This window comes from Gobius niger (assembly GCF_951799975.1).
Source record: "Gobius niger genome assembly, chromosome: 18".
Lineage (NCBI taxonomy): Eukaryota > Metazoa > Chordata > Actinopteri > Gobiiformes > Gobiidae > Gobius > Gobius niger.
Window position 1 is genome coordinate 9,984,342 of NC_136869.1, and position 17,107 is coordinate 10,001,448.

General features: G+C 41.7%; 1 protein-coding gene across 1 annotated transcript in view; it reads left to right on the plus strand.

The window, feature by feature from the left end:
• Positions 1–16,279, plus strand: part of ptchd1 (patched domain containing 1) — a 28,697-nt gene extending 12,418 nt beyond the window's left edge. The window contains exons 3-5 of the mRNA XM_079576567.1: positions 3,450–4,155; positions 12,003–12,676; positions 15,116–16,279. Coding sequence (XP_079432693.1) covers positions 3,450–4,155; positions 12,003–12,676; positions 15,116–16,216 — 2,481 coding nt within the window. The 3' untranslated portion in view covers positions 16,217–16,279. The remainder of the gene's footprint in view (positions 1–3,449; positions 4,156–12,002; positions 12,677–15,115) is intronic.
• Positions 16,280–17,107: the final 828 nt, after the last annotated feature.

A 17,107-nucleotide genomic window follows, 5' to 3' on the forward strand; every position in this document is an offset into this window, starting at 1 on the left:
ACAATATACTTTTAGTTACTCATTTTTGAACTTTCAATTAATTGTATGTTCATTTTAATTGATCTTATATTTGTGAAGCACTTTGGATTGCCTTATGTATTTTGCTCTAATAAACTATTGATATTATTGGAAAACAAAAGTAAACAGATTAATAAACTCACGCTCTGAATATGTTTTCTTTACACAGTCAGACTTTTGCATGTGCGAAGTGAAGCTTTCTTTTAAAATGTGAAATTGCAATTATTATTACAGGATCCTATATGCAGGTGCTCGTCATATAATTACAATTTCACAAAAAAGTGCATGTACGGTTATTCATATATCATATCATATATTAGTTTCACAGTTTAAGTTGAATAACAGAAGTAAATGCAGTTTTTCGTGATATTGTAATTATATAACGAGCATCTGAATATATATATATATATTTTTTGACAGAATAGTCAGAACTGGTCAGACCACTTTGTTGATGACATGTTGATTCGTAGCATTTTTGCACATTAGTTTCGGTGGCGGCGTTGCAGACTGTATCAATCCAATTACATTCAAGGTTAGACGCATATAAAGCACATGGGTAGGCCGCTTTGGGATGCAGTGGGAAAATTGCGTCCAACAAGAAAAGTGTAAAGTAACTCAAAGTGATATATATTTCAGGGCACTCAAGAACTGTAGCTGGATCCATCGGGGAATTTCCTGTTTCCTGCACCGTCATAGAGCCACCCTTATTCCTGTCACTTTCGATATTATGCAATACTAATTGCTCTAACAGTTCTTGGTGTCATGTTGCATTGTTGTGCAAAGGTTATAGGAAATAGAAACCTAAATGATTGAGTCACTAAGCAAACAGGCTGTGGCATTATAAGCAGGTGGTTGATGGGTTGAGAACTTTATTAAAAGAAAAAGACAAAATGTTTAAAATAAGAGAATGTTTCAAATTACGTGTCAGTAACTTCCGAACAGCATTGATCTTGCACTGTCTTGGCTCAGCCCCACTGACTTTATTGCCATTGATCTGGCTTTGAACAGCCGTTTAAACCTGGGCCTCCCTGGTTCGTTTACAAAGAAATACTTTGCTCTCTTCCCCAGTCGCTATGTCTGCCAGTCTGCTGCTGTGGCACAGACTGGCATCAGCCTGTTGCTAGGTTACCGCCTCTGTGGATGTTGGCACGGTCTCACAATTCACAGCTTCATGGACCACCGCTGTCGAAAATCTACACTTTATACTGACGCTTGATAGTGGACAAAAGGAGAGAACATGGGAAGTTTTTTTCTATTTTTTATCATTGTTTTTCATATGGGGAGGAATGTTTATAGGCACTTACACAGTTATAGTAATTTCCCCATATATAAATGTTTGGTCAAATAAACCCCTGCTCTATATGCACACCTGAGAACAAGAATGGGCCACAAAATAATGCATACGAAACATAGTCATGCCCTTAGTCATAGCCATAGTCATGCCCTTAAGAAAACAATGGCTTCTGGCTTTTGTTGTTTCCTCATTTTAACCATACGAGTCACTCCTCTCTCCCCACTGTTGCGTAATCTAATATGAAGCACAGTCTGCCATAGATCAGGTTAGGTCGTTCAGTACAGGGCGGGTCAATACTATGATCCATTTTAAGAGGATGAGTAATAAATGTCTTTGTCAGAATTACAGCCTCAAGCATGTTTCTCCGTCTGTATAACCTAATACCCTTTGATAAACATACAAAAGAGGAAGCCCAGACATTTCTTAACCTGCACTTTCTCTAATAAATCTATGCGATCTCAAACTGTCGTACATCGATGAGAAAATGGAGCCACTAAGAGAAAAACGTTGGGAGCCACTCGCCTAAGGTTGTGTCAGTGCTAAAAAGGCAAGATGGCTTCATGGTGGAAGTCAGCTCATTAATGTAGCTGTTAATCTAGACCCGGAGAATCGAGACCACAGGTGTTGGTGACAGGCTTCTTGTTGAGAAATGAGAAAAACCAGCACTTCATTGTGCGACAGAGTATGCATTATTATACAGGCCCGGAATTTTTTCCAATCAGTGGAACAAAATGGTTTATTTTCCCTCCTTCAGTAAATAGTAAAAGCAGATGTTACATTTGCACAAATACAACATGTGAAAATACTGTGACTGTGATCCCAGTGTAACCTGAAACTACTCATAAGCTCATATCTTCATTCATTCATTTATTTCAGGCAATGGCACAGAAAGTACAAGGTAGACAAATGTCATATGTGTAAAAAAGGAATATACAGTATGTAAACATGACGGTCCAATTCTACCTGAAAGGGAGTGGGAAGAAGATAAATTCTTCTTTCCCAGCCCCAGTTCCCCATTCAGTGATAAATACATTGAGCTTCACTGTTACTTTGTTCAAGGATTATTATACAAAAGTTATATCATGGTGGCATTACCACAAGTAACAAATAATTATTACATCGTAAAAAAATCTCTTTAAATAACTCGGATGTTAGGAATGTTTTAGGAAAGTTGATACAACTAACAATGAAATCTCGTCAAACAATGAAAGCAAAAAAGTAAAAAAAATCAGGTATGGGCCTTGAAGGTTCTATCCCGAAATAAATGGGGAACAATTTAAACCTCTTTTAATCTCACCCAGTTGAATGTTTGACTGCATTGACCACTGATCTGTGCCCCCTCCATGCTGTAGACCAGGGGTGCACAAACTTTTTGTCTCTGAGGGCCAGAATGAAAAAGTGCCAGTGGGTCGCGGGCCAAACACAGCGATGTCAAGCGTGAAACACATAACTGCAAGTAATAATAGTTACTTTTTTTGTTCGGTATATATTTGCATTTGAGTCTATCTACGCAAATAACATGCTACATTAAAACAAATGTTAACTATGGCAAAATATTAGTTTTAGTTGAACAAAAGCAACAATTGTAGCTATATAGTGCAAAATGTAAACAACACAACATACCTCATTCATTTGTTAACTCAAAGATAATTTGATCATTTTGAAAGTGTCAGTTCAGCATAAACTCTTCAATTCTTTTATAAGTAAATTTTAACATGTACCTTTGTTGATGTCAACAACCTATGCAATAAAAGTTGGAAAACTGAAAGTTGATACAACGCTCTGTGATTGATAAACACCAAGACAACGTTATCTTAACTTTGCGAAAGGAGGGAAACAGCGCCCCCAATTTGACGCCTGTGGCCAAAAAGTATACTGCATCCATATTTACCATTGAGAATGAAAGGGAGAGAGTTGGTAGATCCATGGTTGGTACTAACCAGGTGCGGCGCAAAAGTAGGTCACCCTCTGGCGGGCCAACGAAATTCTGGCAGGCAATATTTGGCCCACGGGCCCCACTTTGGGCACCTCTGCTGTAGACCCTTCGATATGCGGCACTCAATGAAAAAAGTTTGGACGCCCCTGATTTTGACTTTACTCACACGTTTTGCTTTGTGTGTTTTCCCCTTTCTTGTAGCTCCATCATTGGCTCTCCCAAATGCAGGTGACCGTTTCGACCTCTGGCCTCAACAGCTTCAACTACTCCTTCTCCTCCCTCTGTCTCCTCGACGACAGGAACCTCTGCATCATCGACGACATCATCCGCGCCATGGAGGAGATCCAATCAGCTCGCAGCGCCAACCTGACTCTTCCCGTTTTGCGCTACCCCATCACCCAGCTCGCGGACGGGCGGCAGGCTTACATCGGTCACCAGCTGGGAGGAGTGTCCAATGGGGGCACAGTACGGGCTCCGGGGGCGGGGCTGAGTGGAGAAGGGGTGCGGTCTGCTAAGGCGCTGCAGCTAACGTACTACCTCCAATCGCGCGGCAGTTTGATGGATCACGCCGCAGCCCAGTGGGAGAAGGCGTTTTGCTCCGAATTGAAAGACTTTGCCGATTTACACCCAAAACTTTCCCTGTACCCCTCCACCTCTTCATCCCTAAGGACTGACTTCCAGTTCTCCTCTGTGCTCGCGCGGCGCCCCCTCCTGGCCAGTCTGGGAGTGTGCGGAGTGCTGGCGGTTTTGTGTTGCTCCATGAGGGACTGTGTCAGGTCCAAACCGTGGTTAGGCCTCTTGGCTCTGCTCTCCATCACGCTGTCGGGACTCACCGCGGCCGGGATTCTCAACCTCACCGGGGCCACGTACAACTCCACCTACCTGGGCATACCATTCGTCATGCTAGGTGAGTTCAATAAAGATCATTTCAAAGATTAAGGGGGGCATGCGTTTGCAGGTTTTTAGTAATAATCTCAAACACATCTGTATCACTATCTTAGTTTAGTTTATTGTCACACACACATACTCATACAGTATAACATGCAGCAACAACATAGACAAGACAATATTACTGTGGGAAGAGGTGCACGGAATCAGATTTATTGAGCAGTCTAATGGCCTAGGATAGAAGCTTTCCCTCATCCTCTCAGTGGTCGGTATCGCCTCCCTGATGGGAGCAGGGAGAGCAGGTTATAATCAGGGTGGCTGGTGTCCCTCACGATCTTCTCAGTATCTCTGAGTGTAAATGATGTCCAATTTAGGAAGACTGATCTTCACGATCCTCTCTGCCGAGCGGACCACTTTCTTGAGAGCCAGGCAATCCTGCTCAGAGCTGCCCCCCATCCACACTGTGAAGATGCTCTCAGTGGTGCAGCTGTAAAAGTTTTTTAGTACATGGGGTGAGAGTCTAAAGTCTCTCAGTCGTCTAAGATGGTACAGGTGTTGGCGAGCCTCTTTTACTAAACATTTTGTATGTGTTGTCTAGCTCAGGTCCTGGGATATGTGCACCCCCAGATATTTAAAACGGTCCACTTTCTTCACTGGCGTTCCCTCGGTGTTGATGGGATGGTAGTGTTCCGGCCTGCTCCAGCGAAAGTGCCCTATGAGCTCCTTTGTTTTGCTGATGTTGAGTCTTACACCGCAATATTGATCTAAATCAGCTAAAACAAGATATCCAGTAGTTTCTCTTCCTGATTTTCACACGATCGCCCCATAAGCCACTCCCACCCTCTCTTCTTGCTCCCTTTCGCTGTGCAGCTGTTTCAGTAAAAAGAAGAGGAAGAAAGAACGCTATGGCATTGTTTTGTTTTTTTCATGGGGCTGAAAAGATTAACCTGTTATCTGCCGGCTTAGGTCTACGCTTAGAGTTAGGGTCAGCAATAATGCATAAAGCTTTTTGACTGGTGATACCTCATTGAAAAGCCAAGACCTTCTAGTTTCTAAAACTATGTGGGTGAAACACAACTGAAACACACTACATTTGTCGTTCCTAACTCTTATCGTAACCGTGCAGATTGTTGTGGTGTGTTATGTTTTTGCCTCAGATAAAAGCTCATGTGCAAAACGCCATTAAAATTCTGAAATAACATAACAATATAGATTCCAAACCTTGCTTGACAAGCTTCTCAAAGAGCTCCACTGTACTACCTCTTCATTCATGCCACACATTCAGGCATGTGTTGATTCGAGCCACTGACCTCTGGATCTGTGCACAAAAAAACATCATTGCCCCACCATCGATCTTTCAGTTTAACACAATTTATACGAGACATGAGGAAAGTACTTACACGCCATACATAATAATACTGACCGTAGAAAGTAGTGCTGCTAATCTCAATCATTAGTAAATGTAGAGGTGTCGAGAGGCAATTACCAAATCACAAGGGCTGCAATTACTGTGTTTACCCACCAACCCCCCGCCAAAAGCCAGTCAGACCAGACCTGTTAAGAAGGTAATGCTGGTGAAGTCATTGTGCTCTATTGTATAGCTCTCTCGGTCCTTCTTACAGTCCCATACAATCAGATCCAGCTTTATTAAGTCCAAGTGTGAGCGCTCTAATGTCCTTGTCCCGGTGAATGCAGATGGAGGTAAGTCATTAGTGAGTATTAAGTGAGTAATTTGGTGACTCATGTGGCCTGCGTTTGAGTGGAGCGGATAACAATGGCACTAAATGGTTCCGGTAAAGTGCGGGTCCAGCTTATAATGAAATGCAAATGGATGTGTGTTTTCAGACTTTAACCTTCACCAGTCATAATGCAGCAACACAGTGCAATTTCAGTCAGATGTTGAATGTGCATAATGATTTTGTTCAGGTCAGGGTCACCAAAGCCTGAGATTCTTTTTATTTTTTCTTCTCATAGTTTAACTGGAAAAGTCTGCCAGTGCTGTTTTTACTAAATGTGTTCGACTAGATTATACAAAACGTTTGCTTTTCAGAAGACTTTAACAACCTAACGCATTTGAGTTTTATCTTGCAGTCAAAAGATCATGAATGGCTGCACAATAGGAGAAAAAAAGTCACAATGTTTGCTATCTTGAAAGCTGTGATAACGATTTTGCATTTCAGTACATTCCATTTAATTTAATACCTTTGTTTTCAATTCACTTGTGTCAAAACAATATTGTCAGAGTCAAAGCAAGGCTAAAAGGGAACTAATCTTTTTTTTTTTTTTCAAGCTTCCATGCATTTATGTTTTATTAGGCTTTTGTAGCAAAAACTATGTGCAAATCTCAGTCTGATGGAAGATCGCAGTGGGAAGTGGCTCAAGAAATACTTTCTGCAACATGCTCATATTACAATAACTGCTGGACTTAGGCTTGAGGCAAAATATCGTAGACAAAAGGTAGGGCAAAACAATATATAATATATAATAATATGAAATAGGAAAAAATATTGAGGATGCGCTCACTAGGATCTCAATTTGTAAATAGATCGGTGCTCATGGAGGTTCCAGCGTGTGTCAAAAATATATAAAATGAAAGAAAGTGGGACCGAGGCACTCGAATCACAGTGGAGAGTTTATTGTGCCAACGCGTTTCAATTCAAAAAAGAGTTTTCATCAGGGCACGTGAATACACCAGGTGCACCTTAAATAGGTAGATCATGTGACCAAATTGATCATGTGACCATTTCATGTTAAAAACACAATTGATTTGAAGACAATTGCAAAAAGAAGATCATATACAGTGATGGTAGGCCAGGCTGACTACATAAACACTATAGAAGTTTAAAAAACAGTTCAGATCCCCGGGTCTAAATGAAGAGATTCATTTCCTTCCATTTCTTTACATCTTTTGTTTAAAGCTGTTGTCAACTGGGATGATTTTTGATGCTGTCTTTTTACGCATTTCCCTGGTATATTACACCACACCATAACAAAAAATGTTCTTGTAAAGGTTTGTTTCTCATAAGGTGCACCTTATCTGTGATTGTACACTGAACTGTTTTACTTAATTCAATTTGTCTTGCTTTGGTCCTGATGTAGTCTTTCTATTAAAGCTGCATTATGCAACTCTTTATGTGAGGAATAAAAAGTTTATATTTGTGTGTATTTGACCTTTTAGTGACCCTCCAGCTGTACTGTCAGCAGGGCACCTTTACTTTCCATCACACTGGTCTCTGGGACGCTCCAGGATCAATTGTTTTGTTGGTTTTCTGGTGAGAGGGTGCGTCAACAGCAAAAACCTTCCACACTATTGATCCTGGAGCGTCGTAGAGACACTGTGATGGAAACTAAAGGTGTCATGCTGACCATTCATACAGACACTGGGTCACTACAAGGTCAAATATGCACAAATATCAACTTTTTTTTCAGATAAAAAGTTGCATAATGCCACTTTAAGTCTCCTTTTGACACAATTTGCTGAAAAACTGGTTATTTATGATACATGTTCGATAAGTTGAAATGGTTTAGTGAAATATCGGTCACTAAACGTAATACATATATATATAAACGTACCACAAATGAAAATCCTGCAATCCTCGGATCCAACAAACTGTTTGGTAATGCATGTTTTTGTGCAGAAGACAAACTGCAGTCGCTCTACTACATGCTGATCGAAAAAAAAAAAGAAAAAACACATCAAACAGAGTGACAGGGAAAGGGTGAGTGGGCGACGCTGGTGCAACAGAAACAAGCGTAGTCTTGATAATATGGCATTTTTCTGCCAAGACCTCACAACGTGGCCATTTGCATGATCAAAAGTCACATGCCAAACACGGGCTGTAATTGGCTTCTTTGCAGTAGAGGTTCACTGGAGGCGGTGCTGCTTAGAGCTTGTTAGATTTTGACATATCTCTGTCTTTTACAAGGCGAGATAGTGGGCTGCTCATTAGGTTGTCATAAAGGCCAGTGTGTGGTCCGGGTATTGCCAGATAAGCTATGTAATTGCCCTGCCATAATGCTTGGAATATGATAACAGCAGTTTCTTTGGCCAAATTATTCCCCTCTGAAGTCTGCTGTATGAAGTTTTATACAGGCTTGCCCTTCAATAATGTTTAAACTAATGATTCATTAGGCTATGCTAACCTACTTGTTATACTTGTTGAGACAAGAAAAGCTACTATCTTATAACGAAAGGTCTTTCCTGTGTGTGTTTGTTTGGGTTTGGTGATATATTTCCGCCTTCATGTATAGAACAGATATTGTGAAACCTTTACTTGACAACTCTGCTGATTCAGGACTTGCTGCTTGTACAGCCCCACACCAGCGAACTGTCGGATTTGTGCTCCACTTGGGAGCTATTAAAAAGTGCTACATCACGAACACTATCCCCAGCCGTACAACAGATACTGCTGTATTCTCACACTAGGATTTCAAAGTGACACAGTGTGTTTCATTCAAAATCAAGTACCGATTTTGGTGATACTTCACAATAACTACAACTTTATAGCCTGAATAAATGACAAGCTAACACTCAATTCATCATGAACAATGTATTAGTTATATGGGGCAAACACTTAATAACTACTTAACAATGAATAAGTGAAGTATGTGAAGAACTATTCATTATGAGTTAGACATTAACTGTAGTAGTTTAGTAGTTATTAAGTGTTAGTCACACTACTACAACTATTGAATCGATTCTGATAATGACCAGAACTCCCCAATGGTCCGGTTCACTATGGTTAGATTTCCACTGTTATGGGATTTTCGAGGAGACTATATATTTTTGGAAACCTTATGGTATAAGCAATGAGAAAAACAATATTTCCATTTGCCCTTGTCATTTGGTAAAATTGTGCAATTAAACCATTTTCCCATTAGAGTAAATGGGAGTTTTGGTCATCGCTACGGTAACGCCATGAAACATATGACAAGGGTTTCATTGACTTTTCTGGTTGGACCGACCAAATTGAATGGCCAAATTTTGTAATTTTCCACCAAACTACGTTTTTTACTTCCCATATAATAGTTATTGTTGATATTATCGCACCTGTTATTCATCATTTATTAAATTAGATTTATTAGATGCAAGTTGGTCATTTTAGATGCAAGTTGGTCATTTTATACTCACTACTGCCACTTCAGGTCTTACGTGTAACTGCAGCTTCTATATTAAGCTCATGCATGCCGCCATGCACGAGCTTAATATAGAAGGTGCAGTTACACGTATGACCTAAGGTGGCAGTAGTGAGCATAAAATGGCCAACTTGCATCTAGTTCCTGTAAGGTGTCGTTATTATAAAGCATTACAGAGGTTTTCAGTACAAAATTTCCTTTAACCCTTTTAACCCTCACCTGAACCTGAACCGAGCACATTTTCTCCAGTTCCGCTATACCCAAATCGAAAAGCTCATCGACTGGAGCTCACAGCCTCTAGGCCACAGCAACGCCTCATTTGAAAGCTAAGGCCTACAAAACTGAACGTGACTTTTTTGTTGCAATGTCGCCGCATATTTTTCTCATTTTCGCCTCTTTTTTGTCTGTTTTTTCTACCTTTTTTTGCATGTTTTTGTATTTCTTTGCTGCTTTCTTCATCGTTGTTTTCCTTGCTTTTTATGCTCGTTTTTGTGTCTTTTATAATTGTGTTATTGTTGCTTTTCCAGCATGTTTTTTGTTGCTCTACTGTTGCTCTTTTTTAATCATGTTTTTGTCGCTTGTTTATTGCTCTTTTGTTGTATTTTCATCCTCGTTTCCATCGCTATTTTTGACGCTTTTCTCAAGAAGCTTTTCGATTTGGGTGAAACCAAAACTGGAGAAAATGTGCTCAGGTTCAGGTGGGGGTTCAGAGGTTAAGAAGCTGCTATTTTGTGATTGTTGAAGCTCTTCTACCATGTATATGCTCTTGTAAGTTTGCTTCACAATTGCGCCTCCATCAAGTCATCGCTCTTGTACAAATCCCTGGAATCAGTCTTGAAAGTGAAGCGTATGTGTGAACACGTCGGCACATAATTTTACAAAGCATGAATAATGGATAGGGCGGGAGGAGGCAGCCACTCCCAGACACATGTAGCTATACCATAATTAGATGTAATGTGGGGGCGGAAGCTGCTGTGAGGCTTTAAATAACCACAGCCTTATACAAACAGTATGGAGACATCATTGAAAGGCGTCTATCGGAGAGAGAAAAATTGACTTATTGACCTTAAATTGCAATTGAATCTGATTGCAATCAAACTTGGAACTCTTCTCTCCTGTGTCACTGCGCCTTTTAAACTATTAGACATGAATGCGTCATGATTGAAGGTAAGATAAGACAGCAGAGACACAGGCCAGAACAGTTTATCTGCCTTTTTTTCTTATTTGGAGTTTGCAGGGAGAGAAAAAAGGTGGGAGGAGTGAGAAAAGATGTGTTAAATCGAACGGAAGTGAGGAAGGAGGAGGTGACGCTGGATTTGACATCTGCAGGAGGCTGATTCTCGAGAGGAATTAACATTATCTCGCTATAAATGGCGATACATTAGCATATTTATGAATATGTATGCTTAGTTAATTCGATCAAAATGTCATATTATGTTAAGAAGGTTAAATCAAGACCAAAAATGGCCTCTCTGTAATCTGATAATCTTAGATTTTGGGTGATATCATGGAGGGCGTGGAGAGCACTGTCCAAGTACCACCGCTCTATCGCTTTTGAACTGCGGGAGTGCAGTGTTTAAGTGTTTTATGTGATTACTCTGAATGCAGTGTTGGGGAGTAACTAATACATGTATTTAAAGTTACACTTTCATTTGTGAGTATTCAGAATACAGCTACTTTCCAAATAATTCCCTAATTTTGTTCTGATTATGATAAAAAAGCAAATAAATTTTCAATTTTGTGTAAATAATAGAAGTTAATACTGTTATGTAAACTCTAGGTGAGGCTGTTGCACAAGGTGTTAGTGTGAACCGTGGTGTAAACACGGACTCACCCGTAGCATTGAGGTCCACCGCGTCCTTACGTCTGTTTAGCCTCTTTGAATCTCCATAAACTCATGGCAGCCTCTCCACTTCATCTTGTGAGGTCAGTGAAAAGTCCCGTTGTGAGGAGTCGCAAAATAAGTATATCCGATAATCGACCGGTGTTTGCTAGTTTCCCGTAGTGTTTACAGAGACTGCGTGCGCCATGCAAGTGAAAGTAGCCAATGAGGAGTCTTCAGCGAGGTTATTCGTGTTCTGCGAGAGGCCCGGACTCAGTCCCGGAGCCAAGTGTGTGTGTATATGTGTGTGTGCATGTTCTTGTACTTATGACATTGTGGGGACCAGTATGATTTTTTAACCAACAGAGTGAGGACATTTTTTTCAAATGTGAGGACATTTTGGGTGGTCCTCACTTATTTGAAGGACTGTTTGAGGGTCAAGATGTGGTTTTAGGGTTAGGGTTAGACTTGGGTTAAGATTAGTGTGTGTGTATGTGCTGGAGGCGGGACCATGCAGCAATGCCACTGTCATATTCGTGTGTCGGGACTAATCATAACTAGCCCTTTTTTTGTTCTTGTGGTAAAAATCATGATGAGATGTATAAAACTACAATGATTATACACAGTAATGACATTAGGCAATTAGTTTTGATATAAAATTAAATATAAAAAAAGAAAAATACAATTTCTTCTTTCTTCTTACTCTTGTCAAAAAAACGACAGGAGATGCTTAGCCCGCCAAGCCCATTGATACAAGCCATCCCTGTGGGGATTTTTCCTGATATTATGCAGCACTAGAGCTCCCTGAGACAGCCAGCCTGGGAACTGCACTCTGAACCTACTTTTTGTGTGGCTCTACCACGACATGGACTTTTTTTTGTGTAGTCATTGTTATTCTCTCTCTCTAGGTCACAGTCTGTTCGGCTCATTTGAAATGCTGTCATCCTGGCGGAGGACCAGAGAGGACCAACACGTGAAGGAGCGCGTCGCCGGTGTTTTTGAGGACGTCATGCTGCGTTTCTCGGGCTCCTCTCTGATCCACCTGCTGACCCTTGGCCTGGCCGCCTCGCCCCTCACCAACATGGAGGCCGTGAGGCTCTTCTGCCGCACCGCCGCCTTATCCATCACCGTCAGCTACGTCTACACTCTCTCCTTCTACAGCTCCTGCCTCGTGTTCACCGGGTATCTCGAAACGGGATACAGACACGGCTGTTTCTGTAGAAAGGTGCCCAAACAAGATCGTCTGGACTCCAAACCGGCGTGGTACAGGTGTCTGATGTTCACGCGCTACCAAGACGAGGGGCAGAATCCACCACTCAACAACTCGAACCAGGTCAACTCGCATCCCATGACCATGAACAACTCCACGGTGCACGGCGGACACGCGCACGTTGCTAATTCCACCCATCATGGACCGCCCCTCGCCACGCCTGCTCCGGAGCCCCACCCCCAGGACACTCACCTGTTACTGGGGTGTGTGCGCCGTTGCTATGGAGACTGGATTACGAACACTTACGTCAAGCCCTTCGTGGTTCTGCTGTATCTGGTTTACATTTCGTTCGGGTTGATGGGATTCTTGCAGGTAAGACAAAATATATAATCCTGTCACCCAAACTCATTCACATACTGATTGTTGAAGCGTCTTTCTCAAGGACAGAATAACTTTAAGCGCTTTCCGATGGAGTAAAATAGATGGTTTGTTCTCACTAACTTACTGCTGCCCAACTAAAACAAATTAGTTGCATAACTTTTCAATATTTAGACTGCCTTACCATTGTCTCAGGATGGATGCAGGGTAAATTATTTTAGCCATTATCTCTAGTGAATCAAAAAATATGGCTCTGTCTTTTTCCGGTGTTGGGGGTAACGTATTACAAAAGTAACAAGTTACAAAAATGTATTCAATGTTTAAGGAATATAACTTAATACACAACATACAGTAATATATTTATATAGTCATGTATATATAGGGGTAATGCAAGTGTTAATGGGATGATTGGGGGTCTTTCATCTCCCACTGGTGTCTCTGGCCAGAAAACCACAATTGCAACTTCCCAGCCACCGGGTCGAAGGCCCCAATACGCACTAATAGAATCACGAAGAAGAAGCTAACAGGCTAGCGGGCAAAGCTAACTGCGGGCTATTGCCACTTAAACAGTATTTACAGTCAAGTAAAATAACGCACCATGCTACGACACCTGCAGTGGCGCTAATGGCCTCTAGGGGTATGAGTTACTTAGTTCTGCTTTAAAGTAACTTAAACACTGATCTTTCCACATATTTGATTAGAAATACCGGCCATGAGTACGGTAATCTATAAAACTGGCTTCCCAGATGTGCTCAGTGACTTGTCTTGAAATAATTCTATCTTGGGCTTCCTGACTTTAACAAAGACAGTTGTGCTGTGTTGCAAAAAGTGACATAATGCACTGTAGGGAAACAGAAGCATCATATCACAATGGCAAGCTTGACCCAGGGTATGGCAGGCCTTTAAGCAAGTTACCTTATGTAAGGCAATGGCTGTGACATTTATACAAAACACAAATTGACCAACAACTGAAAAATGTATCATTGCTTTGGGTATAATTTCAGTAAATATCATCCAAGTCGGCCTCCACTTGAATCTCATTTAAAAGCAGCATAATGCCACTGAAGGTCAGCGCTGCCTGTGGCCCGTCAGACTTCAAACTTGCTTTAAACCATAGTCACCAGACGCACGCATCGCACCTGTTTGAGATTCAGAGCAGGTCCACGTGCAGCTTGACTTGGTAATTTATGACCGGTTTTGACAAATTGGCTCCACATTATGCGTTTTGACAGATACTGACAACGCAAACAAGGGGCTGGCAGACCTTTCAGACACATACGCCAAATGAGCGATAGGTTTTGACGGACGTCGACAAGTTCCACGAGGAGTTTTGTGAACAATAGCTTGTGTAATAAGTACATTCTTTTGGAAGGAAAAGAAAAATCTACCACTCTGAGCTCAAGAGTGCTTTTTGGAGTTAACCTCTTAGCCCCCACTTGAGCCGAGCACATTTTCTCCAGTTTTACCATAAATTTAAAAGCTCCTCGACTGGAGCTTACAGCCTATAGGTTAGAGTAACACCATTTGAAAGCTAAGGCCTACAAAACTCATCAAACATTTTTCCTCGCATTGTCACATTTTTGTCACTCTTTTTGTTGCATTTTTGTCACTCTTTGTGTTGCCTTTTTGTCACTCTTTTTGTTGCCTTTTTATCATGTTTTGTCCATTGTTTGTTCTGTTTTTGTCACTCTTTTGATGCATTTTGTTGCTCTTTTTGTTGCTTTCTTTGATGCATTTTGTTGCTCTTTTTGTTGCTCTCTTTGATGCATTTTGTTGCTCTTTTTGTCACTCTTTTGATGCATTTTGTGGCTCTTTTTGTTGCATTTTTGTTGCTGTTTTTGAGGCATTTTGTTGCTCTTTTTGTTGCCTTTTCATCATGTTTTTGTCCATTGTTTTTTCTGTTTCTTGTCACTCTTTTGATGCATTTTGTGGCTCTTTTTGTTGCATTTTTGTTGCTGTTTTTAAGGCATTTTGTTGCTCTTTTTGTTGCCTTTTCATCATGTTTTTGTCCATTGTTTTGTTCTGTTTTTGTCACTCTTTTGATGCCTTTTTTGTTGCTTTTTTGTTGCATTTTTGTTGCTCTTTTTGAGGCATTTTGTTGCTCTTTTTGTTGCCTTTTCATCATGTTTTTGTCCATTGTTTTTTCTGTTTCTTGTCACTCTTTTGATGCATTTTGTTGCTCTTTTTGTTACATTTTTGTTGCTCTTTTTAATGAACTTTGGTTGCTCTTTTTGTTGCATTTTCATCATGTTTTTGTTGTTTTGTTCTGTTTTTGTCATCACATTTTTGCCCATTGTTTTGTTCTGTTTTTGTCGCTCGGGACAGTTGGGGGTTAAGAGGTTGATGTTATAAACGACATCATATGTTTGGGCTTTTCTTCTATTACTTACCTCTGTTTAAATCATAACTAATGTCAAATATGCTTTTCATCAGGTATCCCAGGGCTCAGACCCCAGTGCGCTGGTTGCCATGGACACTGCCACCGTTTTGTACGCACGTGCCCAGCAGCACTACTTCAGCTCCTACTCCCCCGTCATCGGCTTCTACATCTACGAGAGCGCCCCCTACTGGAACTCCTCCGTGCAGCACGACCTGCTGGAGTACGCCAAGGGCTTCCAGAGGGTCAGCTGGCTGGAGGCCTATCTCAACTACCTGTCGGACCGCAACGAGTCGACCAGCCAGGCGAGGGAGAACTTCACTCACACCTTGCGTAACTGCTTCCTCAAAGAGCCGCCGTTCGCCCACTTCGCGGACGACATCATTTTCGCCGAGCGCGGGCAAGGCGACGAGCCGGACGTGGCGGCGTCGCGGATTTTCCTCGTCGCCAAAACCACCGAGAACAAGCGAGAGGAGATGTCGATACTTTTGGACACGCTCCGCCGCCTCTCGCTGACGTCGAGAGTGCGATTTCTAATTTTCAACCCCTCGTTTGTCTACTTGGACCGCTACTCCACGGCGGTCAGCTCGCCTCTACGGCACTCTCTACTCGCTGTGATCTTTCTTTTAGCTTTATCCTCGCTGGCGCTGGTCGAACCGTTAGTTGCCGTTTGGCTGGGACTCACCATTCTGTCGGTGCAGTTTGGTGTGCTGGGATTCATGACTCTGTGGGGCGTCGAGATGGATTGCATGTCCGTTTTGTGCCTAATCGCGGCCCTGGGACACTCGGCGGACTCCAGCGCCCCGTTGCTGTGCGGTTTCGCTTCGGGGCGGGGGGAAAGCAGGACTCGTTGGGTGAGAGTGGCCCTCGAAAGGCACGGCATCCCGAGTTTACAAACGCTCATCTGCTACAGCGCCGCTTTAGTCCCGCTCGGGTCCGTGCGCTCCAATCTGACCAGCACACTTTTCCGGTGCCTGATGCTCACTGCTGCTTGTTCGGCCTTGCACACTCTGGCCTTTCTGCCCACGCTTCTTACCTTTTTGCCCCCTTCCAAAAACAGGGCGGGGCACCATCCAGACGGGCTCCACAGACAAGAGGTGGAGTGTGTGGAGATGAATGATAGTACAAGAGTGGTGGACCAGATCACCACCGTTTAAGTCAATGGTTGTCTACACATTTCACAATACCGTAAAATTTATATTTCTTCAATCTTCGAATGAGTAAAACAAACTAAATTTCATAAATTTCAACCAATATGTTATGAAGGTAAGGTGGGATAACAGACTAGATTTCTTTTAGGAACTGACCCCTGCAACATAAGACTCAACTGTAAAAGACTAAAGAAGGTCCGAAACAAAGCAGGATTAACATAGACAACCAAACCAGGCACTCACACTTGTCCATCCCCATTAACCCTGTTCTTTTGTGTAGTCTCAGGTCAGTTCCAGATATTGGCCCAGACAGGGGCGGACTGGCCATATGTCCATTCTGGAAGAGCACAGAAGGGCCACTGGCTCTATAGGGCCACCGGTCCCGCCTCAACCGACCTTTACCCAAATCTAAAAGCTAAAAAGAAAAGCGTCAAAATAGCGAGGATGAAAACAAAACAAAAAATGTGCTGGAAAAGCAACAAAAAAGTGACAAAAATGTGACGAAAAGGCAACAAAAACATGAGAAAAACACGGACAAAAAAACTACAAAAACGTGATAAAAACACAACATAAAATGATAGAAAAAATAATGAAAAAAAATACAACAAAAATATGACAAAAATGACTTGACAAAAAGTTACCATCACTTTTGTAGGACTTAGCTTTCAAATCAGGCATTACATTGTTCGATTGTTCCAGTCGAGAAACTTTTAGATTTGGGTAAAGCCCAGTATAAATAAAATGTGAATCTAAAAGGAATTCCGTGGTGTATGGTGTACCACAAGGTTCAATTTTGGGACCATTATTATTTATTATTTATATTAATGATTTTGCTTCTGTTTCTATGACCACCTTTCCAGTTCTTTTTGCTGATGATGCCAATAATTAAAAAAAAAA